Genomic DNA, 25,194 nt, shown 5'->3' on the forward strand with positions numbered 1-25,194 from the left:
AATGTCTAGAAAAGTAAGAACATTTGGACATGGATTATTTATCAGTTATTTAAACTGAATGTATAAGAACAAGGCCTGAATAAAAATATCTTCAGAGTTGCAATGATTGTTGTTTGTAGCTTTTAAAAAATAATTCAAAAAGCCAAGATATCTAATAAGAAGTGATATAGGAATAGTTTTGAAAACGCAGTTTCCTATTTATTTGACTGATCAACCTCCCTTATGCACGTTTTTTCAACAAACCACCAGGGGGCAGCAAAGTCTAATCAGGCCTACATGAGCGTCCGTTCAGTTTTGCTCCTCATTCTTAAGTTCCCAGTTGACCTTCCAGGACCAAAGACAGCTACAAAAACTTCAACACTGAGTAAAAACCAGTGAGCCTCACACGATGTTATGGAAAAACAGGAAAAAAAATTATTTAAACAAGATATGCTTCCTATTTTATTTCAGCCATGACTTCTAAACACTGATTTTATATGAAAGGAACAAACTGATACAGGGAAAAGTGAAGTGTCCTTTATCACTGATAAGAAATGAAGGGCATGTGAGAAGGACACAGTCACACAATGCAAAGAGAAAAAGAAGGGCACGTGTCCAAAACATGACTTTATTGTCTTAAAACAGGAACAGTGTGTGTAAAACATTATTGTTAGTTTTTTTATTGAGCAGGGATCATATACATATAAAGGAAAATGTGTTTTATACCAGATTTTAGCTCTCAGAGCTAATTTATATCTTCACTTAGTCACACAAAAACATACAAAGAACATTGTGAAAAAAGAAAAACAATACAGAGTATATATATACTGCAGGTACATTCATGAGATAATATGCTGCCTAATAAAAGTTCAAGTTGGAAAAAAGGGAACTATCAAAACATTAAAAATAAATGTTCTACAGCATACAACCATTTATTACTATAACCCAGCATCAATACAGAATACAAACTTTCACATACACTAACTTGGACCCCCTAAGGAACATTTTGGTCACAAGATTCAAGTTAATTTCATGTTTGTATATTTTATTTCTATTATTATTCTACATGCTCAGTCATTCATATGATTCATTGAGGTCAGCCTGAGCTATGCACAAGGAGTGTCAGGAGGAACCAAAAACAGACGTCAGACTGCTTCCAGGAGACACGATCTTTTTCCATAACAGTAAAACCTGAAGCCTCGTGTCAGGTTTGGTTGGTGCCATGCTGGTCCCAACAAGGAGCGGATATCCGAGTGTTCCTGGAGGAAACTGTTCTTTGTGATGACGCCTTGTATCCTGGTAGCCATTTTGACTCTGAAGGGGATTTTTAGTAGGAACCACGGGTAACCATATAAGGAGGCAGACTAAAATATGCTATATATATATATATATATATATATATATATATATATATATGATGTTGTAAAAACATTTCGTATGGTAATATAATTTTGAGAACAATGGGGTCGATGTCTGGCAGAAAAATCCACCCTCTTTTAGTCTTAAGATACCTTTTAAAAATCTCTGCTTATTTATTCTCTTATTCTTTCCCCAAGTGTATAAAGTACAACATGTGAAAAAGATTCTCATGTTATGTTTCCACCTCCTGACCTTATTTCTTGTTCTGGTGGTTTTGGGGTAATGTGAACTGCTATTTCTCCTCAAATAGTGTGCATTATGGGAATAAAAGAGTAAAATTTTTACATTTAAAACTTTATAACCTAGCAAAGATACACATTAGAAACCAAGTTTTCAGTGTCACATGTATTTCTTTTATTGCATCATCGCAACTCTAAAAATAATTGCGTTATTAACCAATACGCAAAGTTACTGTATTCTTAGTGTCATCACCAATTCTGGATGAACTGTTTATTTGTCATGGCTTTCAATATAATGCAAAGCAGATGTTTTCAAAAGGAGATTCTCTATACACAAGGAAACATAGAACATATAGTTAGACGCCTCTTTCCAGTGTCGCCCTTATAGGTGACACTAATCAGGACTTACCCAGTTCATATTAATTTATACTGATATCTAATAGGGTTATCTTGTTGGCCGTTTATATTTTTGTTCTCAATACTTATTTCAAAAATTGTAAGGAAATTTGTGTTGATTTCTGTGCATGAGAAGATGTTATATCATTTGCCTCACTTGAAATATTTTCCCAAAACTTATTTTATCCAGGAGATATAAAACATTCTAAATATTTAAAGCATTGAAAGCAGTTAGGTTAAAACATGAAACCACACATGGTTTTTGTTTTGTTCTTTTCCACGGCTATTTACATTTTACATAAAATCATAATTAAGTTAAAAACTAAGACTGTGTATTACAACAATAACTGCTGGACTATTTGTGCTCTGTGCTCATTTTTAAAAGTTACACATAAGCTTTAATATTTCAATACAAGCTTACTTCTCTGTAATCATATACTTACTGTTGGACAGTGACAAACGCCATCTATTTTCTGTAGAACTTAAAAACCAATGGGGGGAAGACCAGCTGTATAACAGTATCATTTCTACAGAACTTCTGACTAAATTAATCACAGACTTCCTGAACTCTCATTTCCTGGAAATGTGGTTTTACTGCATTTGATCATTATTAGGTGCGTGCTATTAGTCAGAACAAAAATCAGATAATGAAACTCCTGTTCACCATTGTATTTCATGTTGATGGTATTTTTGCTAAAAGTGTTTTTCGTGATAAGACTTTCTTAAGGTTAAACGGATGCAGCTGCACCAACGCTACTTAAACCACTCGGTTAAAAAGGGGTTTAATCAGAAGCCCTTAAGTAGACTCTGCTGAGAGATGATATCAGGTTCTAGTAAATAAGATTGTGGATAATAATGGCCATTATATAAATGTGAAAATTATATTTGCTTAAACAACCATTTATTTTTAGGATCTGAAGTGTATTTTTGGTATTTCCTGCTCCAAACAAATCACAAGCTGACTGCTGAAGCTCTTGAAGGATGAAGTCACAATGAGAAGGAAATAGAAACTTAAATATGCCATGTGTTGAAAACTGAGACAATGAGCCAGTCTTTCCCAAAATCCAAATCCCCCCCATGTCATTTGTAGATAATTACATCAAACAAGACAAAAATCCTAAAATATTTCTGGTTTGGCTGCTGATCAGTTTATGAAGAAGTTCCTGTTATATTTGGGTCTTTGCATCAGGTCCTCCTCTTGTTTGAGGCACTGAGTGTGAGTGGAGGCGGCTCGATGTTCAGCTCCCGCCTGAGGTCCTCCAGGCTCTGCTCCCATCGCCTCTCGTAAAAGATGCTGAGGACGCAGCGGGCCCGCCTGCCGTTCTGCAGGGCCCAGGGGCCCAAAGACGTGAAGAGTGACTGCAAACGACTAAGAGAGGGAGACATGAGAGTACGGTTAAAAGCCGTTACCACAACCTTTTTATTTCAAGTAAATCAACAAATCCAGATTGGCAGAGACAGGAAATGACAGCGAATGAATGAGGAAATGTTTAATGATTAACAGACAAGAGAGACGGTTTACAGTTGAACATCATGTTCCCATATCGTCGCTGTTGTAACAACAAACGAGTCACAATGGTGGCTATTCTATGAATAACGCCCTGGAGAAACCCATCTTTCTGCCAATCTAAACCAATCAAAAACCAGGAAGTCATCTAAAGCACTTCTATATTTTAGTGGTTATATATTACAGGCCGTTTTCCTGTATTTAAGGCTTCCAGAATCAATTCAAGACTAATTATTATCTTAGCTTTTGTTTAAAAATGGTTGATTGATCGATTACTGGCCACAAATGGCTTTGAAAGTATTTGCATAATCCTTGAGCGTCTTCATGAAATTAACAGTCTGCACAGTTCAGACATCAAACAGAAAATCTTGAAAATCAATGTAACTTCTGCAGCTTTGCCAAAGTCAAATGGGCAAAGATTTTAGCCCTGCAAAATAAAACTAATTTAGAAATAGATTTAATAAATGTTACGTGACACTTTGAAAAATGGCAACTTGTTATTTTTGATGAATATCAACTAGAGGAAATGTGTTATCATTTATAAAATGTTACCATTTTGTGTCTACTTTAATATTTTTTAAATAAAGAGGAGGAAAAAATGCTCGCCGGAAAAGCATGGATACATTTTCTTCTCTTTCATGGTGACATTTTTGGGAAATTATGTGACATTGTGAACCATTGATAGATACTTTATTATTTTCAGCCAGGGTTATTAAGAGCCGTTCTGAAAGGTTCAAAGGGCCGCAGGTTACAGTTCTAGATGTTTAAAACGGACATAGGCTTGGTGGAAATTAACGACAGACTGACTTTAATTCTAAATTAAAAATAAAAAAATACATATATTTTATTTTTGTTTCCTTTCCAAATATGTGCTCCATTTTTTCCAATACGTGCACTCAAAATAAAACACATTTTAGTTTGCGAGTGCAACATGATGAATCTGAAAAAGTTCAAGGATTTTCAATACTTTTAAGGGACCCAAAACTTCATCTTTTTCTGGGAACATTCAAGTGCATCAGCACAAGCAGCGCTGGTTTGAAACAAACATAAATTTACATACAACAATTCAGAATTGCTTCAAACAGAGCGAGCTCCAATCAGACATATTGTGCGTAAACACCTTGCATTCAGCCGAAGTGGCCCCAGCACAGCTCCCAGGGCGCACATGGGAAGCCCCGTCTGAGCGGCTTCGAACCATTTCACCGCCACCTCACCTGAAACCAGGACCAGGAGAAATGTGCAAATTACCAACAGGAAGGGGAGAGATCACAAGGCAGTCAGTCAAGGGTGAAGATTTCACAAAGTCTATTTTGGTTTTGAGTGTTTATAGAGAACTGGAACTGTTGCTCTTTTCATTTCTTCGTGCAGCTTGACTCACCCAGCATGTTAGTGGGCATGCCCAGTAAGGTGTGCAGCAGGTCATGGACCTCTCTATATCTCAGCATGATGTAAGCTAGCTCCTCGTTGTCCACAAACTTCACCTCCACTCTGGAGTCAGGCGTCACTTTCTGTCGCCAAGTTGCAAAAAAAAAAAAAAAAAAAAAAAGAGAGAGACAGACAGCTCGTCCATCAGAAACAGAGATAAGTGGCAACAAGATGAGGCAAGTGAAGTCTGGATTTGTTGAGCATAGACGTACATTATCCTCCAGAAATCTGAGATACTCTCGCCCAAACGACCCATCCGGTAGGGAAGCCATCTTTTCCAGATCGAGTGTAGACAGACGGATTCTTGGCCTTTCTCTGCAGCGTCAATTTATAACAAAGTATAGACTAAATCAAAATGTATCCACGCAGTGGAAGAATGCTGGTCATTTCACCCCTTCGCCAGACTATTTTTTTTCTGTTGTTGTTGCAAGGTTTGATCTTTTTTCTACCCTTTTTTAACGTTATCTTCTTCTAACGATTTTTTTTCTACTGAAAACACATCCAATTAATGGATGCGATTACAGCAGTTAACGATTTAAAGTAATTTTCTAAAATCCAGTGATCATTTTCTGCAAAAATATGCGGCTAACTGACTAAAAGAAATAATTTTCTACCATCTACTACATTTCTACAAGTTTATATGAGGATGAGTGGAGTAGGAGTGATATATGGCCATCAAAAAAACAAAATGCATTGAAATTATGCTGCTTATTTGAACATTTCTATTCAAAATGTTATTTATAGCTTATCAAAAAGACGTAACTACCAGAAGGAATATAATATTAACCAATGATTAAGTGCCTAGTTAAGAAACAGGAGGAAATGGACGGAAAATATGACCTTGAGCCAAAAATGCGAGGATATGTTTGGCAAAAGGGCGAACTGACCAAAACAATAACATTTAACCTAAACCAGGGGGACTCACGTCAGGATCGTGTAACCCTCGGGGTCATTTTTCATCCGCTCCCTTAGACTTATAAGCGCTAAATGTCCTGTAGTCTCTCCCAGCACAGCAACCATGTCTGTGAAGTCAGCACAGGGATTCAGGGCATCAGTAACACTATATGGAGTTTTTACAGCCTAATTAGACTCCAACGTCACAAATTTTAGAAAGAATATAAAATAATGTTTATAGGTATAATGTCTAAACCCGCAGAGCAGCTCACTGGTTGCAAATACAGCTCTGTTTTGTTCCTCTGAGCCTTTTAGGGAGTCTACAAAGGTATGACGTAATCCGAGTTATTTCAGTATTGGTTTACATTGTGACTATTCAAACATGTGGCGTTTCTATCACAAGGAATCAGCAAGGTTCAGACACAGAGTAGATACTGGAAGTCAGGGTCTTTACAGAAATCTGTGGGCCAAACCTGATGCTACCTTTCAGCTGACAGGTGTCTCCTCAGCTGTGAGCGTTTTTCCATTTTAAGCTACTGAAAACGAGAAGCTGGGCGCCATTTCAGCGAAGCCGTTTCATTTGTGAATGAGAAAATTAGGATGTGAAATTTATCTGCCAAATACCCAGTCTTGCTGAAACAAAGAGTAACTGATGTTAAAGATATTAAGCTGCCACAATAAATCACAGTGAAAATACTGCATTACAGTATATACTATAGAAGAAAACATGCAAGGCCTGGAATACCTTAAAGCTTACCTTTAAGGTAATTTTTCCAACTAGAAAATTTAAATATGCCCTTTTTCAAGGTTTTATTGGGTTTTGTTTTTGACAGTTTTGCAAACTGTGCTAAGAAAGAAGCCTGAAGCAACAACAATAAGGCTAATTTGGAGGAGATGAGTTTAAAAAAACCACTGATCAAATGACACAGAAGCAATAGTGTTTTATTAATGGATTCTAAAATGCCACAACAAGGATGGACAATAAAATATTTGTTTTCACACAGTCAGTAAATGTATGGAAACTACTTGAACTTTTCTTCAGGTGGATTTGTACCGTGTCTGTAGGGGTCCTGCAGAGCCGCCACTCCTGATCCGATGGCCAGCAGTGCTTTCTGGAAGGTGTTGGTCTGGATGTGTCCAGGGTATAGCCCATCGTAGCTGTAGGTAAGCTCAGCACCACTAGTGAACATTCGGTGGACAAGCAGAGCTGAGCCAAAGGTGGAACAGTGTTAAGATGCAGGAAGCTAAACATTTCTACTGCAACATGTCAAATGACTGATGACTTTTAATAAATGACCAGCCTTTATGGGCTTCTTTTGGTTTTTACATGGTTTTTCTTTCCCCCACAGTGCATGGTGTATTTTACTGTAGGTCAAGGTGCTAGACACTAAAATATTCAGCTTGCAGCAGTCACGCTGCATTTTTGCAGGAAATGCAACATTTTTCTAGTTTATTTACCTTTTCTCCTAAAAACTGTATCTACACTCATGCATCTGACAGAAGTCAATAATTAAGTAATGAAATAAAGTAGTGTGAAAACTACATGATAATTTCATATTACACATTACAGCCAAGTAGAGTTTGGATGCATTTAAAATGTGTACTTTATTTAACCCAGAGTCCACCTAAAATTCAAAATCTCATTTACAAACTCGCCAAAATGACAGAAAATCAAATTAGAGCAAAAATAAAAAATAAAATAAAAAATGCAACAAACATGCAAACATTTTAAACACATTTAAAATATCAAATATCACTAATCTACAAGCAACACTAAAATAAATGCAATTAGATATTCAACAGTATGATCCAAATTCAAGCACTTCTGTTGCATAAAATGTATACTGCATTGACAATAGCATTTTAATATAGTAAACATTTCTATTAAGTAAATGAAAAAAAATCTATAATTATTTAACTGTGTAAATTAGAGGCATAAATAAGCAATTAATTAAAACTTCAAATCACAAGTTATACCTAATTAGTTTTGTATTTATCCCATTGTTACATAGCAATTGTTTAACTTGAAATAATTAACTACGACAATGTTGTCTACAATTAGACATCAATTAATTCAACTCTTAAATATATTTGTTTTTGCACCCAAACAGTTCACTGTAATTGCAATACTGCAAGTATAATTCATTATACGTTTAATGAAATGTAACCATTTTATGATAAATGTAAGTTATTTGATACGTTTATCAACCTTTAATTAATACCATAGCTCTCCATTGAACTACTGAACCGGATGCTAAAACTCCAGCATCTTGTACCGTTCTGTTTTGACTGCTAGAAGTAAGCAGCTAGGCTAACACGCAGCTAAACAGGCAAGCAAAAAATTATTTAATAACCTACTCGTTGCTTAAAATGCTTTTGTAATTACTTTTGAAGAGAGCAGCGGTGTAAATTCGTACCTTTGAACCCGTTAGATGTTAAATAACTTTGCTTTTGATTGAGCCGTATGAAGGGATTTGACAAGCGCTGCCACATTGTTATCCAAACGTATTGCGCATGCGTCGATGATGCTGAGTCATTAGGGACGGATCTTTTCGACATGCCGGTTCTTCTGTCTTTTGGAGTCGGCTCCTCTTGTCGGTGTCCATTAGTCGATGCTCAAAATGAGTTGTGTATTACTAAAATTAATCAAACAATGAGTACTATGACATCTTCACACTAAATAAACTCATAATAAACAAAGATATATTTGAAGACGAAATTTCTTTGAAATAATGGCATGAAAATGTCCGGTGTTGGGGATTGCTGATGGATGTTTCACTTCGGGTAGTAATTCACCTTCAAGATGACGGTGCAGTCTGGACTAAGAAGTATCACTGCATAAAATGTATATGTGCTCCATATAAATTATATATATATATATATATATATACTTATTTTCTTTAATCAAATATGTAAATTTATATTAAATTTATAAAATTTTGATGTATTTATTGTGCAATCACATGAGACAGTAATGTTTAATGCCAGAGGTGAAACTAATTACATTTGCTCAGCTAAATTTCCCTGAGCAACCTTTTACTAAACTGTTGATTTTACTTTTATTTCAGTATATTAATTGAAAGTATTGCTACTCTTATTTGAGTAAAATTTCCAATATCTCTAAATACCAACTTCAGTCAATGAAGAAGAAGCTTGTTTTAGCCAAAAATGCACCAGACACAAACCTACATTTTTGTTAGACTTCTTGTTTATACATTAACTCTGTTGTCTTTTTCCATTTGGAGGTCAAACAGTGAATATTGTCACTGGAAGCTGCTCTGCTCTGTTTTATGATGAGAATAACGTGGTGTTTCTTCTGAATTATTTTGTATTTATTTGGGTTAATTCTTTTATTTAAAGTACTTAAATTTACATAAAACATTATTTGTCTGATGATATCATTTTCAAACATGAAACCAGATAAACTGTGTACCCTTGTTATTAAATACTCTTTTTATTCTTTCTTGGATTGTTAATTTCTTTACCTTTACTAGAGTTAAGGTAATTATGCTACTTGAGTATAATTTTTGGGCGCTCTACTACGCAACTGCGCCCCCATCTGGCACAACTTGTGCAGACAAAAAAACGCAAGCGGAAGTTGTGCATTATTTAAAGTACCTAGAACTACAGACAGACTGAACTAGGAGTGTTCGGATTTTTTTTGTCTGTTCGTGAATAGTTTCGGTTTCCGTCCAACCTAGCGTCCAAGACTCCGAGGTTAGTTATCTAAAATTGGTATACTCTTGCTCTTAAACGAGAAAGTTAGCAGCTAGCAAGCTGGCGAGTAATTTAGAAACGAATTGCAGCAATAATCTACTTAATTTAGCTCTAAGGTTAACTACACGAAGCGTTGTTGCTCCTCGTGGCAAAATTAAGTCCTAAAAAGCTGCACGGTTTCTTCTTTAAAAACAATGGCACACACACACAACAGAAAGTAAACGAATAGAAATTATTTGCGAAAATAACAGCGCTAGAGCTCAGAAGAGAGTGACCAGTGTATACTCTTGAGAAATGTCTATATAGTTTTACGTCTACTGACGTCATTTTGGGTGTGACTGTAGATTGTACAAATACTACCCTCAAAGTTCAGGCTGTAAGGATTGACAGTGTTTTTGGTAAGTAGAAATCCTGTTCAGTTTCCTTAGAAGTGAGATCGTTACTGACGTAGAGACAATATTGAGCAATATCGTTGTAGTAGTGAGATCAGCGACGGTGTCCTTAGACAGTTGAACAGATGGTACATTTCTGGGCAGCACTAACAACAAGGTTGTGTTCGTTACAATTTCGCAAGGAAGCTGAACTTATTTTTGTGTGTAGATTTGCAGACTTTTTTTTTTTTTACCTTTGTTTAAAGATTGTGTGTATTTTTTCCCCCAGAGTTACTACTCATTGGTTTTTTTACTTAATGATTTATGCAGCAATTTTTGGCCAGCTGAGGTCGTTTAACTTTGTGTTTTAGAAATGAACCTTGACTTGACTATTCTTGCCAAATTTGCTGAGAAATCTAAAAGGCATGCAACAGTCATGACTTTAGATCTCTGCCCTTATGACTGGATTTCAAAGGTCATTTTCATATTGGCTCTTTTTTTACTGTATGAATTGTCTGACTGTCTGAAATTGAACATAAAATGTATTTTTCTGTCTCCGACTTTAAGAAAGAGACAGACTATAGTTAGTGATCCAAACTTAGAATCAGGGAATTTGTAATTGCTACCTTCAAAGTTAATGTTGATACACAAAGTAACCACAGCAGTATCTGCCAAACGCATCACACCTGGTTACTGTGTTTATTTGAAAAGTTTTGCATGAGTCAAGCAGGTTTTTCCTTTTCTTTCTTTGCTGTATTTGTTTTTAACGTTGGGTTAGTTTGGCTGTACTAGCTGAAACTCCAGTGTTGTGTCAGAGTTTCATGATGAAGAAATATCAGTCATTTCACCAGAACAGCTCTGGGAAAACTTCACAGAATCTCACCAGTTTAGACTTCCAGTTAAGCGTAATACCAGGCTTCAGGCCATAGATGGGTTTCTGCAGAGAGGTGATAAGAATTAACCCAGCCATGTAAGTCATAGCTTGGATGTGTAGAAAATCTCCTCAATAATGTCTAATTATTGTGACTTAAAGTATGTGCACAGTCTTGCCACTGAAAATTTCTAGCATTTTTATAAATTGTTTTTATTAATATAATTTGAAAATGCGTTCAGCCTCCTTGATTTCATCCTGGGAGAAGTGTTGTTAGATATGGAGTGATGGACAGATGTCATATGAAATATAAATTATTAATTTACTGTGTTGTCTCAAAGCTAAGAAATGTTTTCATGCATTCCAGCTGAAACCATCTGGAGTTTAAAAAAGGTTTACTGGTGTGGTGTTTTTGCGTGTGTGGTTTCTTTTTCTTTTTTTTTTAAATTGGTATTTCATTTCCCTCCATATTTCCCCACACAGAAGTTTTTCAGAGGATGTCCTGTCTGTGAGAAAATTGCTGATTTAATGGCTAGTTTCAGAGAAAACAGGATTTGGTTATGTTCAATTATAGACTCGGTCAGCAACATGTATACTGGCGTAAACCCGGGAAGAACAAATGTAGTTTTTCCGTTTATCAAAAATGGAGGGGGAGTCCTTCTAAACGAATTTAATCTAATTTCCACCAACTTTCAGTTATTCCCCTGTTTATCTGCTGTGGGAACAAAAACACATACATGCATTGGCTGTGAAGTATAAACATCAGTTATGGAAATCAAAAACATGCCCACTCTTTTACCTCAGTGGAATTTTATGAACTAAAATAAGTGATGTTGTGTTAAGAAATTGCTTCAGAATTTTCCAAAAGTAGGCAGAAAAATTTTTTTGTAAAATGAGTAATACCTTTGTCTTTATAGCCAATGTTAGCTTCAACACCTAATCATAAATCCTAGAAATCACTTTAGATTTAAAGTGGGGGAAAAAAAAAAGTTGTCACGTTCTTATTGTTGGTAATCAGATGGAAGGAAATGACTAAGTTTCCAAGCATTTCCAGACAGGGAAGCCCAAAAGGGTAGGGGGAAAATTCATGATTTTGTTTCTTGTAATTAGTGGGTTGACTGACAATGACTGACAGCATTTCCTCTCTTTCTCTTGCAAGTTCTTTTTTTTTTACGCAGTCGTTTACTTTTGGCTTTCCATGTGTAATGTACACCAATAACCAGATGAATTTCGACATTGTTTTAGTTGGTTGAGTCTAACAAAACCCATTAAAGAATGGATTTAATTGAAAAGTCTTAGTCGTTGACCAAAGACAACCTTCAACAAATATCAAGCAGGGTTAGAGACTTAAATTACAATCCTAAGAATGAACTCGCTTTACTTTAGTTTTGGTGCAACCACAAACAGCAACGTCTTCTAACGTAATACTTATATTCTAAAATCACTTACACAAAAAATGTGCTCAAAGTAGTATTGAGAAAATGTGTTTCTTTATAAATAAAACCTGCAGCGTCATCCTATCACGTAAATGTTAGTGACTCTTACTTAATCCACTAGATGGCAGTAAAGAGAAAACCAGACCACTTGCACCGTTAAACGTACACTGTGCATTTCTGGTGTTAGATTTCCCAAAAATCTGCAAACTGAACGTTTAGGAATAAAGATATTGAGAATTTGTGCAGCCTTCGTGCAGATTACTTGTACTGACAAGTAGATGGCAGTGCAGGCGTGGTTATGAGTAAAGGTTTGCATAATTATTGCAAGTAAGAATCTGAGCATTACAAAACCACTTTTGAAGTTCGCATAACATTATGGGAATTATTCATGTGCCATGCCAAAAATTTTGTAACGTGACTTTTAGGACTTTTTGTAAAGATCTCTGTTGCATCAGGATTCACGTTGTGTAAAGATCTTCTGGAGAAACCAGGTCAACAAGTTTTATTCCAAAAGTTGAAAAATCATGCTTACATGCATAGTCTTGTCTTGTGGATTTCTTTCATTGAAAAAGTTAGTTTGGAAAAAACAAATGCATAAATGGGACTAAGAAAAAAGCATGCAGTCATGTTTTCTTTCTGCTCTTAAACCTGCACAGCATACTATAATGCAATAGATGTTTTTGAATATAATTTGAAAGAGCTGCACCTGGCCACATCTGTTTGCAGTGAAACAGAGACGCATGTTTATGATGGTTTTTGCATGGTGGCTCAGTAGTAAAATGCAGTAATCTGGAATCTGCTAGTTGGTTTTTCCCTCTGTAACCATCTGTTCTGCCTTGATGGACCCAATAACACAATTAGGAGACAACGTAAGATCAGAAAGTTCAACTGCACCAGAACCAAGACATTCACTTTAAAACCAGAAGAAAGAGTTTCTGATAACATTAATTAATTGATTGTTTTTCATTTTTTAAAGTTGGACAACACATAAACTATTTGACTACCATTTTGTATTGGTATCAACACATCCCATGTCTCACGCAAGCAAAACATTTCACTGGAATTTTATGTGCATACCTGTAGAAGGAGATGATGGCTGGTTTTCAAATTTTATACAAAATAAAGTTGAAAAAGAATGGTGAGCATTTGTATTTTAATTTCCTTCAGTTAGTATTTTATAGAGTGAAGTTTTGTAGGAAACTCAGTGAAACCTGGTGGTGGTGGTGTCTTGATGTAGGGAAAATTTTCTTTAGCACAAACAGGGAAGCTAATCAGTTGATTGTGACAAGCCTGACTTTGGTGTTGGTCTGTAAAATCCCAATGAAATCCACTGCAGGTTGTGGTTGTTAGTTGAGAAATGTGGGAACATTTCGACGGTTTGTATATATTTGCAAGCCAAAGCGCACATTGGGAGTGTTGACCTCTGTTTTCTGCTGCTTTCCTTCCACAGTTCGGTGAATCATCAGTTTCATGGAGAACGATGGCTCGCATCTCTTTGGACTCTCAAAACTCTTTACCAGGAATTCCTTTGAGTGTGCTGTCTGTGCCCATGGAGAATAAGTACAAATGTCAGCAGTGTCTCCAGGTCCTGAGGAAACCTGTCCAGGCTCAGTGTGGCCACCGCTTCTGTGTGCACTGCTTCAAGCTGCTCACCAGGTAGACCGAAGGTCTTTAGACCACCCACCAGTTTGTGACGTGTGACCTCCTCCTCCCCCAACACTCTGCCGGCTTAATGCTTCCCCTTCTTAGTGGATATGCCTCAGCGCCGTTCCATGTTCTTGTCTCTGCTCCAGTCTGGATTTGCTTTTTTGCACCCAGCGTCGTTTTCTTAATACCGACTCATTTCTCACATGGTTGGACTAAATCTGATGAATCACGAGGATCTGGTCATGCTGACACATTTCAGCTTTGCTGACTCATTCCAAGGTGTTTCTTTTTTCTCTTTTTTTCTACCCATTTCTTTCCTTCTCACCCATTCAACAGTTGTTTCTAAACACATCAGCGCTGATTATAATACTCTGCTTCGTCATGTTATGTTTAATGATCCACAGCGGCGTCATTGAACATAAAGACGAGATGAAATGTCGCTGAATATTACTCTCAACTTTACCACACATAGCATTGCTAATTAATTAAACTATGACTCATTGGTGTAATCCTGGAAGCTAATATCTGCTAAAAAACCTTGTGAGATTTTAGTTCTGCAATGCTTCTGGTGTCAAGGTGCAATGGTGTGGCAAGTTGATCACATGACTTCCCCTTATGAACTGATGTGTGTCCAGGTTCCAGGTTGTCTGAATGTGGCTGATGTTTGGTTTTTAGCTTCAAAAACCAAATGCATTCATTGTTCTTCTGCTCTACGTCCCTTCTATATCACCTCTGTTGATCTACTTGAACTGTAATCCGTGTTGGTCAGGAGCTGATGGGGGAGCAGGTCTTAGTTGCTGTTTAAACAGGCAAAATCACAATCCCTTTGTTTTTTATTAGCGCTGGTCCAAAGCCTTGTGAAGCCTGCCGCCAAGAGGAGATCTATGAGGAGCCCATGTCCATCCTGAACAGTAACGAGGTGAGTTTCCAGAGAGGAGTAAGACAACTGTACGAGTGCCTTCCATCACGCGTTATGCTGTTCCAGCCACGTATTTTAATTGATTTTATTGATGGATCAAAACACAAGTAGCCCATTATGTGAGATGGCCACAAAAAGACGCACAGTTTTCAGAAAAGGTCTTAAAGCTGTGGATAACTTTTGTATTCCACCCCCTTTTTACTTTGATACCCCTAAGATCCAGTGCAGCTAACTGCCTGCCTGAGCACAGTAGCTCTGAATGCTAATAAATGCTGTACTTTCAGATTTCTGGTTGTAAAACAATTGAAAAAAGATGTTTCATTTTCCTTCTGCTTGTATTATTTTGTATTGCAACTGCAATGCACTTCATGTCAATACATGAAGTGCATTGCAGTTTGTTTTTGTAACATGAAGAAAGGGTGGTGAATACTTTTGTGTGCTACTCATTTAAGCTAAAGGTGAATGTTTGACCACACAGTCTGAAGGGAGTTTCCACAACCACACAATGAAGTGCACTGTGTGTTCTTGTCGGTATAATGATTGTCTTTATGTCCACTGAATGCTTTGTTGTCGCCCCTCTTCCTGTCCGCCAGGCGTTTCCAGACAACGCAGCCGGTCGAGAAATAGCGAGTCTGCCTGCCAGGTGTTTGAACCAGGGCTGCAGCTGGACTGGATCTATAAAAGAGTACGAGGTGAGGTGCTACACTGAACCGCTCTGGTCTCCCTTTGACCTCATGTTAAGCCTCATGTTGTGCTAAGGGGTCAGGTTACCCCAGGTTAGCTAGTGGTCTATTCATGTCACTGTGACCTGTACTAGCTATCCTTGGCGCGTGCTTTCCTCAATAAGCTCTCTATGACCTCCATCTCATGCATGCTGCTTCAGTTCATGCTGTGCAGAAACAGGAAGTGAAACTAAACATGCAGGCTGGAAAGTCCCTCATTCACAAACAACTCATTGGAAAGTACCAGAAGGCCATTTGATATAAGGGAGGAGAGACAGACCATGGAGGAGGATTAAATGACTGTAAATCTGCCCTATATAGGCAGACTATCGAGAACTAAGATTAAGATTTGATGGGAAGAGTTAGAAAAATCCCAGTAAATGATGTAAACAGTAATTTAGGTTGCTGATTACCAACTTGTCAGCAGCTTGTTTGTGGTGTAAATATCTCTGCCAGGATGTAGTTAGTGGGTTGGGTTACGAAAGAGATCCTAGATGGACGTCATATTTATATAAGGGGAGTTTACCAGACCCCGCTGTCACATTGAACTCTTAATTCCTGACGATACAGGGGAGATGAGCTGCTAAGTTTTAAGATGCTGTGTTGGGAGGATGTATAGTCGGTCCCAACATTTGCATGCTGTGCAAAATAAAATGTGAGCGTGTCGGTGAGACGTCCTCTCAGAAGAAGCATAGGCAGATCGAAATATGCCGTTGGTCGGTTGGTTGTTGTTGGAAATTATTGCTAGGTGCAACACCCAAATATGTGTCAATAACAGCCGCTTAGTCATCGTCGGCTCTCCCAGCTTCTTTCTACACCCGGCCGAGAAGGCGGTGCCGCTTTGGAAAAAGATGCTAATTGTGGCTAACCCGTTCTGTGAGCAGCGAAGTGCGGGCAGATTTCTCACCATACACCAGTTCAAGATGACTCATTTTCACTTTGGTTTTTGGATTTATGGGTTGTGAGTTTTAAAATGACTATTCAGATCGAAAAACATGCAACATACCTGACTGTTTTGCTGAGCAGCTCACGCGTGGCTGTCCCCATTCATTAGGAGAAAGTACTTCCTGATTAAGCACTTCCTCCAAACAAGCTCTGCCCCTTCCTTTGTCGCAGGTTTTAAGTGTAGTAATGCCGCCAAATGCCTCGCAGATTTGAATTATTTAAAAAACAAAACAAATTTGTTTCTGTGTTTCCGTTTCCCTTTTTATATTTCCTCACTTCTCATGTTTGTATTTACATAATCCAGTTACTTCCTGACTTCTTTATAACTTTTGTTAAGTGAGTTTTTTTGAAAATGCCTTTATATAGTTTCATGTTACACATGAAACTATATTAGCATTTTTTTCATATATAAATCGCTCTTTTCTTTTTTCTGTTTTACTTTTGAATTCTCAAGAAAAGAAAAACGTCTGCTTAAAAGAAGCAACAGAAAAACAGGTTTTTAATCTTGTTTGAAATACCAATACACCCTGTACCACACCTTCTACGTTAAGAGCATAATTTGTTTTAATGCATTTTCAGTGGCTTATAAAAGATAAAAGTCTTCCCTTTTTAATTTTTAAATCTTATGAGGTTTAGTTGCTGTAAATTGGACAAACTTGCCACAATACTCGTCTGGCAGTCGTGAACCGAAAGATAATGAAACACATGGCAGACATATTTACCTTGCGTGAGAACTGCTTACAACATCTAATCATCGTTTTCTACGTCGTCAGGCGCAACATGAAGGCCGCTGTGAAAATGAACGGGTGCAGTGCGAGGCCTGCCAGGCCTCCATCGTCCTCAAGGACAAGGACAGACACAACGAGAGGGAATGCGAGGCGAGAACGCTCAACTGCAAATACTGCAAAGTTGCTTTCAACTTTAAAGACATTAAGGTGAGAAATGTGTGGAGTTTTCTGTTATTGTGTTTGCAAAAAAAAAAAACGTGAGCATGGATGATGACGTTCTGATTTATGAAAACAATTTCAGGCCCACGATGAGATCTGTCTCAAGTTTCCCTTACAATGTAAAGACTGTGGCAAGAAGAAGATCCCCAGAGAAAAGGTTAGAGCTGTTCTGCTTATTTTTATGTTCAAGTTTTTTTGTTTTTCGGAAGGAGATTATAAATTAGTAATAAACCACTCAGCCCATATCATGAGTGTATGCAAATGTCTGAAAGGAATATCATATCTAAGCATATGATCTTAATAGAAATTAACATGCACAGCACTATTTACCAATGTCTACAAATTGAAAATGGAAATTTTAGCAGAATTAAGAGACACTTAGGTTTCTGAATAGTGAAACTTATTCATTTCAAACTGATAATTCCCCCTTTTGACCTGTTAGTTTCCTTCTGACTGAGTATCGTGTGGTTTGCTTTTACTTTTATTCCTGAGTTGACTCCACGCTAACTCTTCATTTTCCCTTTTGCCTGCTCTCTCTTCAGTTCAGTGACCACATCAAATCCTGTGTAAAGTCCAAGAGCGCCTGTCCATTCAGCGAAGTGGGCTGTAAAACTGTGGTACGTGCAACAAACTACTCTGTTATGTTAAGCTTTAACATCAAATGCTGTCGTAGCTTAATGCAACTGAAGAAAAGGCTTGGAAGCTTAATAAAATATTAGAAGAAAATGCAAATAAACAAATATTTCAATTCCTTTTTTAAATTCAATAACTGCATTCCTTTTGCGAATCCTTGATCATTTGTAGCAAACAGTGCATCTGCAGCTAAAAAATACTTCTAACATCAGTATGTGAAAAATGTATTATAATTGCGAAATGTATTTATTGTTAGTACAGTTTTGGCTTAATTAATGCTCTGAGGGTTTTGTTCTTTCAGTAAATGTCAGGTTTTTCCAGTCTGTCTACTTCAGTTGGCAATTATTCGATTACTAATTAAATTGACAATTATTTCAGTAATCGATTAATCTGATTAATAAGCAGACACAGCAGCAATTATATTTTCTCACATCCAAACATGACTAATGAGTTCACATAAAACGCTCCAATGAATATTTATAGTAGTTCTGTCTGTTTACATGCGCTTCACAACAGATTAGTTGGAAGTGTGTGTGCAGTGCAGAAGAAGTTTTTTCCAAAGTTCAACCACATTTATGTAATACCTCAGGGAGTCTTGAGACTCTTCTCATACCTGCTGTCAAAGTCTGGAATGTTTTACATCAAAATCCATGAGAACAATTTTTTTTTTTTTTTTTTTTTTACATCTCTGTTCACTAAATCATTTAAAACTGTCCCTTACGGGCGTGGTGCGGCGCTGGCTCATGGCGAAGGCATGGAGGGTGAAGCGACCATCACCTGATGACCTTTGCCTCATTGTATGGGCATGAAACATGATTTGCTGATGTTGTAGAAATTAATTAAGTTTGTTGTTCTTCTTGACAGAGTTTTAAAAGTATTTTCTGTCTGCTGAAACAAATCTTAATCCTCTTTCTTCTTCTTCTTCTTCCTTAGATAGAGAACGGGAAGCTGAGCGACCATGAACACAACAGCACCATGGAGCACCTACGCCTGCTGCTGCCGATGGTGCTGACGATGACCCATCTGACCCATCCACGAAGCGAGGCCCTGGGATCCGGGGAGCTGCAGGAGGACTCGGGTCTGGGTCTGTACAGAGCTCCTGAGGAGGGAGACGGCGCTGCAGCCGCCGCACAGCCTATAGACCTGGAGAAAAAAGTGAGCCTCTCTTCCAAGCTTTATGGCTTCTTCTAATAGACGCAAATGAAGGCAGACGGTTACATTTACCAAACAGAAAGTGCATTAAATCAAGTTATACACTTCCTATTTTAGGGAAGTTGTAGATTTTTTTTTTTTGTTAAATGTCAAAGAATGCTGCAGAGATTTATTTTGATTTTCTTCAATCTGAAAAGTTTACATTCATATCTTTTATTTGGTGGAATTGCCCTTTAGATCACAGGTATCTTTTCATAAGCTGTAGCTAAAATCGAATTTTATCCCATTCACTCTAAAATATGGACTTGTTCTTAAGACTTTTTGAAACTAATTTGGTTCTTTGCTGAGGGTCACAGTCTTGCAAACTTGTCATTTTCTCAGAATGCGACAATAAAAAAATATTTTTAAAATGGTAATCCTCTTTGACTTAGAAGAAGTTAAGTTTGATTTAAAGTCAGTCATTAATATCAATATCTGTTTTCAACTGTATTTACAGGGATTACTTAATGACCGTTGCTGTTTTCCCGACAGGTAATTGCTTTAGAAAACATTGTGTGTGTCCTGAACCGAGAAGTGGAGCGCAGTTCGCTCACCCTGGAGGCTTTCGCCCACCAGCATCGACTCGACCAGGAGAAAATCGAAAACCTGTCGAACAGAGTGCGGCAGCTAGAGCGAACAGTGACCATGAGAGACCTGCAGCTGTCGGAGACCGAGCAGCTGGTGCGCGAGCTCCAGAACTGCACCTACGACGGGATATTCGTCTGGAAAATCACAGACTTCTCCCGGCGCAGGCAGGAGGCCGTGGCCGGCCGAACGCCTGCCATGTTCTCACCCGGTAAGACGAGAGGCGGGATCGCTGGGATTTGGCTCTGACCTCATAGAAAGATTTTTGTGATTGTGGAAAAAACAAAAAGAGCATGTGGTTGGTGTGTTATTTTTATTGGCTTGCAAGACTGGGGAGATTCCACATCTCTGTGATGATGTTTATTTTCAGGGAGGGAACCAAACCGAGTCTGATGACACTTCAGGATTTTGACTTTTGTTCTAATTCCTTTTTTTCTCTCTCTCTTTGCAGCATTTTACTCCAGCAAATACGGCTACAAAATGTGTCTCAGGCTATATTTGAACGGCGACGGGACCGGACGGGGGACGCACCTCTCCCTGTTCTTTGTGGTCATGAAGGGAAAGTGCGACGCTCTGCTAAAGTGGCCCTTCAGTCAAAAGGTACTGTAGATTAAGAATAATTTTTCCCATCTGTGTTGATTGTCCTCCTTGTGAAAACAGAAGCTGATTTCCTCCTCCTCCTTCCTTTCCTCCACCCAGGTGACTCTGATGCTCCTGGATCAGAACAACAGGGAGCACATCATCGATGCTTTCCGACCCGACATCTCCTCCACCTCCTTCCAGCGGCCGATCAGCGAGATGAACATCGCCAGCGGCTGCCCGCTCTTCTGTCCACTGGCTAAGCTGGCCGGCAAGAGCCCATATCTGAGAGATGATACGATATTTATCAAAGCGATCGTAGACCTCACAGGCTTGTGATGTGCACTGTGGAAGATGCACTGAAATATTCCTAAGAAAATATTAGCCTCTCTCGCTCCAGATATATATATATATATATATACAAATATTTATACACGGTAATATATGAATAATAATGGTTGATAAACAATAATAATACAATACTTATTTATATATATAGTTTATTATAATACAAGTCAGACGATATGCAACTGACTGCATCATATCATAAAATATCTTTTATATGTTATAAAATTATAGTCATAATAGTGCTTTTATTGCAAATTAATGCATAGCTTTCAAACGATCTGTGAGAAGAGTTGAACTTTTCTCTAGAATAAAAATAGTAAGATAAATCAAAATTGTCCAAATTATAAAACTTAACATTACTTTTAACCTGCTTAGTAGCAATAGTATAGCAGCTCAAAACATAACAGGGGGCTTTGCACGCTCACGTTAAGAAAAATGCCTAATGTACAATTTTTGGTGCAAGTTGTTGCTGGGATGTTTGTGATGATGCAGTTAGCATGCCTGGGTGGGTTTCTCTACCCGGTCGGAAAAAATGAGTATAACGAATGGTGGCTTGAAATCTTTTGATTTATTGTAATTATTTATGTATAGTTTGTTAACCATGTTTTTTGATTTAGTTTTAATTCATTAAAAATAAAAAAAATGGATAATTAACAGCCTCGAAGCGGAAACGGTAAAATATCTTTCGATAACGAACATTTTGTTATTGCAATGTAATATAACTAAAAAGTGTAACATTATACAAAAAAAAAAAAGTTAAATATCTACTTAAAGAAACCATAAAACTTGGATTATATAGTAGTTGGCGCTTCATTGAGGAGTCATAGCTTTCAGATAGAAATGATTCCTGTGGTTTAAAGGGGTATTTTAAGGAAAAATACTATCAGAATACCTCAGGATGTAAGTTGAGTTGTGCAACTTCATTTGTCAAAATGGTTTTTGTTTTAAGTAAAAAAAATAGCCTTAAGGCTGAAATGTTTGTTAAACCACTGCAGGAGATTTACCAGCAGCTGTTAAACTGTGACTTATAGTTGCTCTAATTTTTTTACTTCATTGAACTCAATCTATGGAAATGTAATGTACACCAGTTGGTTTATTATACACTTAAAAAATGTTGGTAATATTTATTTATTTTGGTCTCAGTAAATCTTTGACTCATACATTTGCCTTGTGACAAATATTTCAACAAATGTGAAATAAACATGCGTATTAAAATCAATATTACTGCTCTATAAAAAAAAAAACCTTATCACCAAGACAACATAACCTAGTCAATATAATCAATTAGTCAAATACTGTATCCAGGTTACTTGCTGTAATCAATATGTTAAATAGTTTCTCACTTCAGTGTTGCACTTGGAGAGAGCTTTATTGATTATTGCTGTTTTAAATGTCTAACATCACTAAACACTTACATCCGTTTAATATAGCAGTATATAATAGCTAGCCTAACTAAACACATTGAGCCATTTTAGTTTCTATAACTTTCTGCATTGATGGCAGATTTATTTTATTTAATAATACTGCTTCAATAAAGACTTTAAACCATTATGTTCTCATACTGACTGAATGACTTTTATATGTAAAGATCTTCCTTTACTTGTAGTTTAGTTGTCATTTAACAATGATGCTTTTGTTGTAAATTAAGTCATACCGAGCTTTACATCACGCTAATCGTATATCGCGGTTAGCGTGACGCACGGTTAGCATCACGCTAACCGCGCAGAGTCAGAATAAGAGTCTGGATTCAGCAAGCAGGAGGTGATAATCATCCTGAGAGCGGTTTCTGTTACAGTTTTTATTTGAGTGGTATCGGTTTTTTGCTTGTCACGCCGCTCCTGTAGCTCCGTCAAACGGTGTTTTTGTGTTTACAGTGTAACCTCAAATGTTGCGTCAGATGTGGAACGTGATGTACCGTTCTGTTGCTTGCAGCTGCAGAAACGCATGTTATGAAAGTCCTGCCTACGTTTCCCACAATTGCTGCAACTTAACTTCGAGGTGTTTGTTTAAAATTTAAATAATAAAAAAAGTTGTCAAACTGTATGGATTATTGCATTTAGACCATATCAAAACTTAATGTTTGACAATTTGGAGTCTTTCAGCCCTTTTAATACCAGTTTAAATATTGGCATCATGTAATCAAAGTGGTATATTTGATCTGAATATTAAATCAAATGCTACATAAAAAAGTGAATCAAAGTCATCTCATCTTTCATCCCTCATCTTTCACATATCTAAGAAAAAAAAGCAAGTCCAGCAATAATCTGAAACTGTCATTTAAATTGTTAAAATCCTTGAAATTGTTTGAGATTTACGCAGAAAAAAACCAACCTGAACTCTGGAGGGTAAAATTAAATGTCAAAATAGACCTGTTACAAAAACAATGTGCCATGTGCACAAACACATCAAGAGGAAAACATTTAACCAAATAGACAAAAACATCCATAATGCTCCCTGAAAGTTGAGCTCCAAATTGAATTCCCCCACCACCCAGATTTTAGTCAGTCGGGACTTTTATGAACTGCGTCTGTAGATCTACTGAACACTTGGTTAAAAATCTGCTTTGAACTTCCAGAAAATGTGACCGTCTGTGTTTTGGATTTTGATTCACTAAACAAAAATGATTCAGCGAGCGCATCTTGTTTTCAGTGTTGCTCTGTAAGATATTTGTTGAACTTTTTAAAACTGAAAGCCCCGTTGAGGTGTTGGTGTTTGAAGTGGAGATGAACTGATGCAGGCGTGAAAAGGTGAACTCTGTTCGCACGCCGTCTGTGGTAAAGGTTGCTTCTGTTTTTGTGGGTTTGTGAGAGGAGGTGATATCTAAAATATATATATATTTTTTTATTATATGAGATACTAAAGTTACATACACATAATGGAGATTATTACCATAAAGTTGGGTGCATTTTAACTTTTTTTAAACAGAATCACCTGCACATGTTTTGAATTCATTTTCAAAATAAAAGTAAAGAGCTACTTCAAAATACGTTGATTTCTTAACAACTTCTGCTCAAACAGAAAATCTTAAATCAACATAAAAATACTTTTTGTTAAAAGTTGAAGGGTGTCTAGAATGTCCTTCACGTCTATTGAAAATGTATGGATGACCAAAAACCATATTCATTTAAATGAGCGCTGGCATTTCAAATAAAAGTGAAGCATCCATAAGTTATACTAGCAGCTGGATGATGTCTGATCATTTCTCAAAATATTAAGTTTTTAAAACTCCAAAATTAGATTCAAATTAATGGCACTACTGTTTGGTGTTCCTATAACAACGTCCCTAAAACGTAACGTTTGATCTCAACCGCTCTCTGACCGTCGTATTTGTCTGATTTTAGGTACAACACACTAATTATCTCCAGATGTCTTAAATCCAACGCCTCAGGGGGAACACGGAATGAACATATTTCTCTAATGTGTATCTGCATTACTCACTGCACATATACTCGTACATGTAATATGAGTATATGTGGTTGTAAATGCAGATACCTCCTTGATCTATGATGGCTATCTGCTGCAGGAAATGCGTCATGGTCTGGGTTTGAAGAGAAACAACATTCCTGCTCAATGTAAAGCATTTAATGCAATGTAAAATGGTCGAACAACACGTTAAAAATATCTGATTTTCTATCATTTCAAAAAGAATCAGTTATTACAAAATCAGCATCTCAATAGATGCACCGTTAGTACTTCTTCTCTTTTTTTTTTTAATTTCTGACAAATTGTATACAACCACCATCCAATTTTAGTAGAGGATCAAGATTCTACTTCTACTCTTCAAATATACCTCAACTTACTGCAGTATTTAGCTTAGAACAGATAGTTTGAGCAGAACGAGAGAATATTGTTCAACTTGAGCAATCCAGAAATATTACAGCAAAAAGAAGCACGAAGGTGCAACTATCATAATTTGGCATAATTGGAGAAACAAAATCTTCTCCCTGATGATTATATCTGAGTTGTGGATGATCCTTCAATCTAGATTTGTCTGCAATTGTGGAAAATGGGGGTGGGGGGAAATGTAATGTGATATAATTAAGGAGATGCTCTGTGCACTTACTGACAATATGGGGTAAATTTTATGTCTGCATGCTGTTGTTCAGGTATAATGTGATCATTTGTAATATCAAATTGAAGAGACTCTCTAAATACGTCAAAACAAATTATTCTCCATACAATGCCTTGCAAAAGGATTCATAACTCTTTCACATTTTTCAATCCGATTGATCTTGAGCCGTTTTGCAAATAATGAGGAGAAACTTCAGTTTCTACATGTGCAAATCGGGGAGCGACACCAAATGACTTGGAGGAACTAAAACAAAAAAACAAAACAAAAAAAATCAACTTCAGTTTTCTGAGTATATACAGAAATAAAGCTGGTATACTTTCCTGGAAGGTTTCAGTCACAGTCCCAAAACTACGCGTTATAAGCGAAAGACTGCTATTTAGAATGGTCTTTAGTTCAAAGTCAGAAGATCAAA

The 25,194-nt window shown here is 37.0% G+C and overlaps 2 protein-coding genes across 5 annotated transcripts; one reads left to right on the forward strand and one right to left on the reverse strand.

Annotated features, from left to right (window-relative positions):
* Positions 1-2,233: 2,233 nt before the first annotated feature.
* coq4 (coenzyme Q4 homolog (S. cerevisiae)) lies at positions 2,234-8,335 on the reverse strand. Its single transcript, XM_008424327.2, has 7 exons — positions 8,217-8,335; positions 6,854-7,006; positions 5,831-5,927; positions 5,118-5,220; positions 4,859-4,988; positions 4,601-4,694; positions 2,234-3,342 (listed from the first exon to the last, which is right to left on the reverse strand). Exons 1-7 carry the CDS (start codon positions 8,290-8,292, stop codon positions 3,159-3,161), a joined length of 837 nt encoding a protein of 278 aa, XP_008422549.2. The 5' UTR covers positions 8,293-8,335; the 3' UTR covers positions 2,234-3,158.
* traf2b (Tnf receptor-associated factor 2b) lies at positions 7,855-23,343 on the forward strand. 4 transcript variants are annotated; one of them, XM_017307960.1, is made up of 11 exons: positions 7,855-8,129; positions 13,645-13,850; positions 14,682-14,760; positions 15,354-15,452; positions 17,201-17,362; positions 17,457-17,531; positions 17,917-17,991; positions 18,941-19,162; positions 19,691-19,994; positions 20,235-20,383; positions 20,483-23,343. In XM_017307960.1, the coding sequence occupies exons 2-11, from the start codon at positions 13,675-13,677 to the stop codon at positions 20,699-20,701; spliced, it is 1,560 nt and encodes a 519-aa protein (XP_017163449.1). In that variant the 5' UTR covers positions 7,855-8,129; positions 13,645-13,674; the 3' UTR covers positions 20,702-23,343. The 4 variants fall into 4 exon arrangements, with proteins under 4 accessions (XP_017163449.1, XP_008422550.1, XP_008422552.1 ...); XM_008424328.2 differs by lacking the exon at positions 7,855-8,129 and adding an exon at positions 9,381-9,516; XM_008424330.2 differs by lacking the exon at positions 7,855-8,129 and adding an exon at positions 9,567-9,914.
* Positions 23,344-25,194: the final 1,851 nt, after the last annotated feature.

The sequence above is a fragment of the Poecilia reticulata genome, linkage group LG12, assembly GCF_000633615.1.
Source record: "Poecilia reticulata strain Guanapo linkage group LG12, Guppy_female_1.0+MT, whole genome shotgun sequence".
NCBI lineage: Eukaryota > Metazoa > Chordata > Actinopteri > Cyprinodontiformes > Poeciliidae > Poecilia > Poecilia reticulata.

Excerpts from the sequence above, each read along its gene's own strand:
- coq4 (XM_008424327.2), bottom strand. The coding sequence starts at position 8,292 with ATGTGGCAGCGCTTGTCAAATCCCTTCATACGGCTCAATCAAAAGCAA. Across the intron at positions 4,989-5,117 it reads TCAGATTTCTGGAGGATAAT|AAAGTGACGCCTGACTCCAG; the intron begins GTACGTCTATGC and ends ACTTGGCGACAG. Across the intron at positions 3,343-4,600 it reads CCACTTCGGCTGAATGCAAG|TCGTTTGCAGTCACTCTTCA; the intron begins GTGTTTACGCAC and ends TCCCTCTCTTAG.
- traf2b (XM_017307960.1), top strand. The coding sequence starts at position 13,675 with ATGGCTCGCATCTCTTTGGACTCTCAAAACTCTTTACCAGGAATTCCT. Across the intron at positions 17,532-17,916 it reads AGAAGATCCCCAGAGAAAAG|TTCAGTGACCACATCAAATC; the intron begins GTTAGAGCTGTT and ends CTCTCTCTTCAG. Across the intron at positions 20,384-20,482 it reads AGTGGCCCTTCAGTCAAAAG|GTGACTCTGATGCTCCTGGA; the intron begins GTACTGTAGATT and ends TCCTCCACCCAG.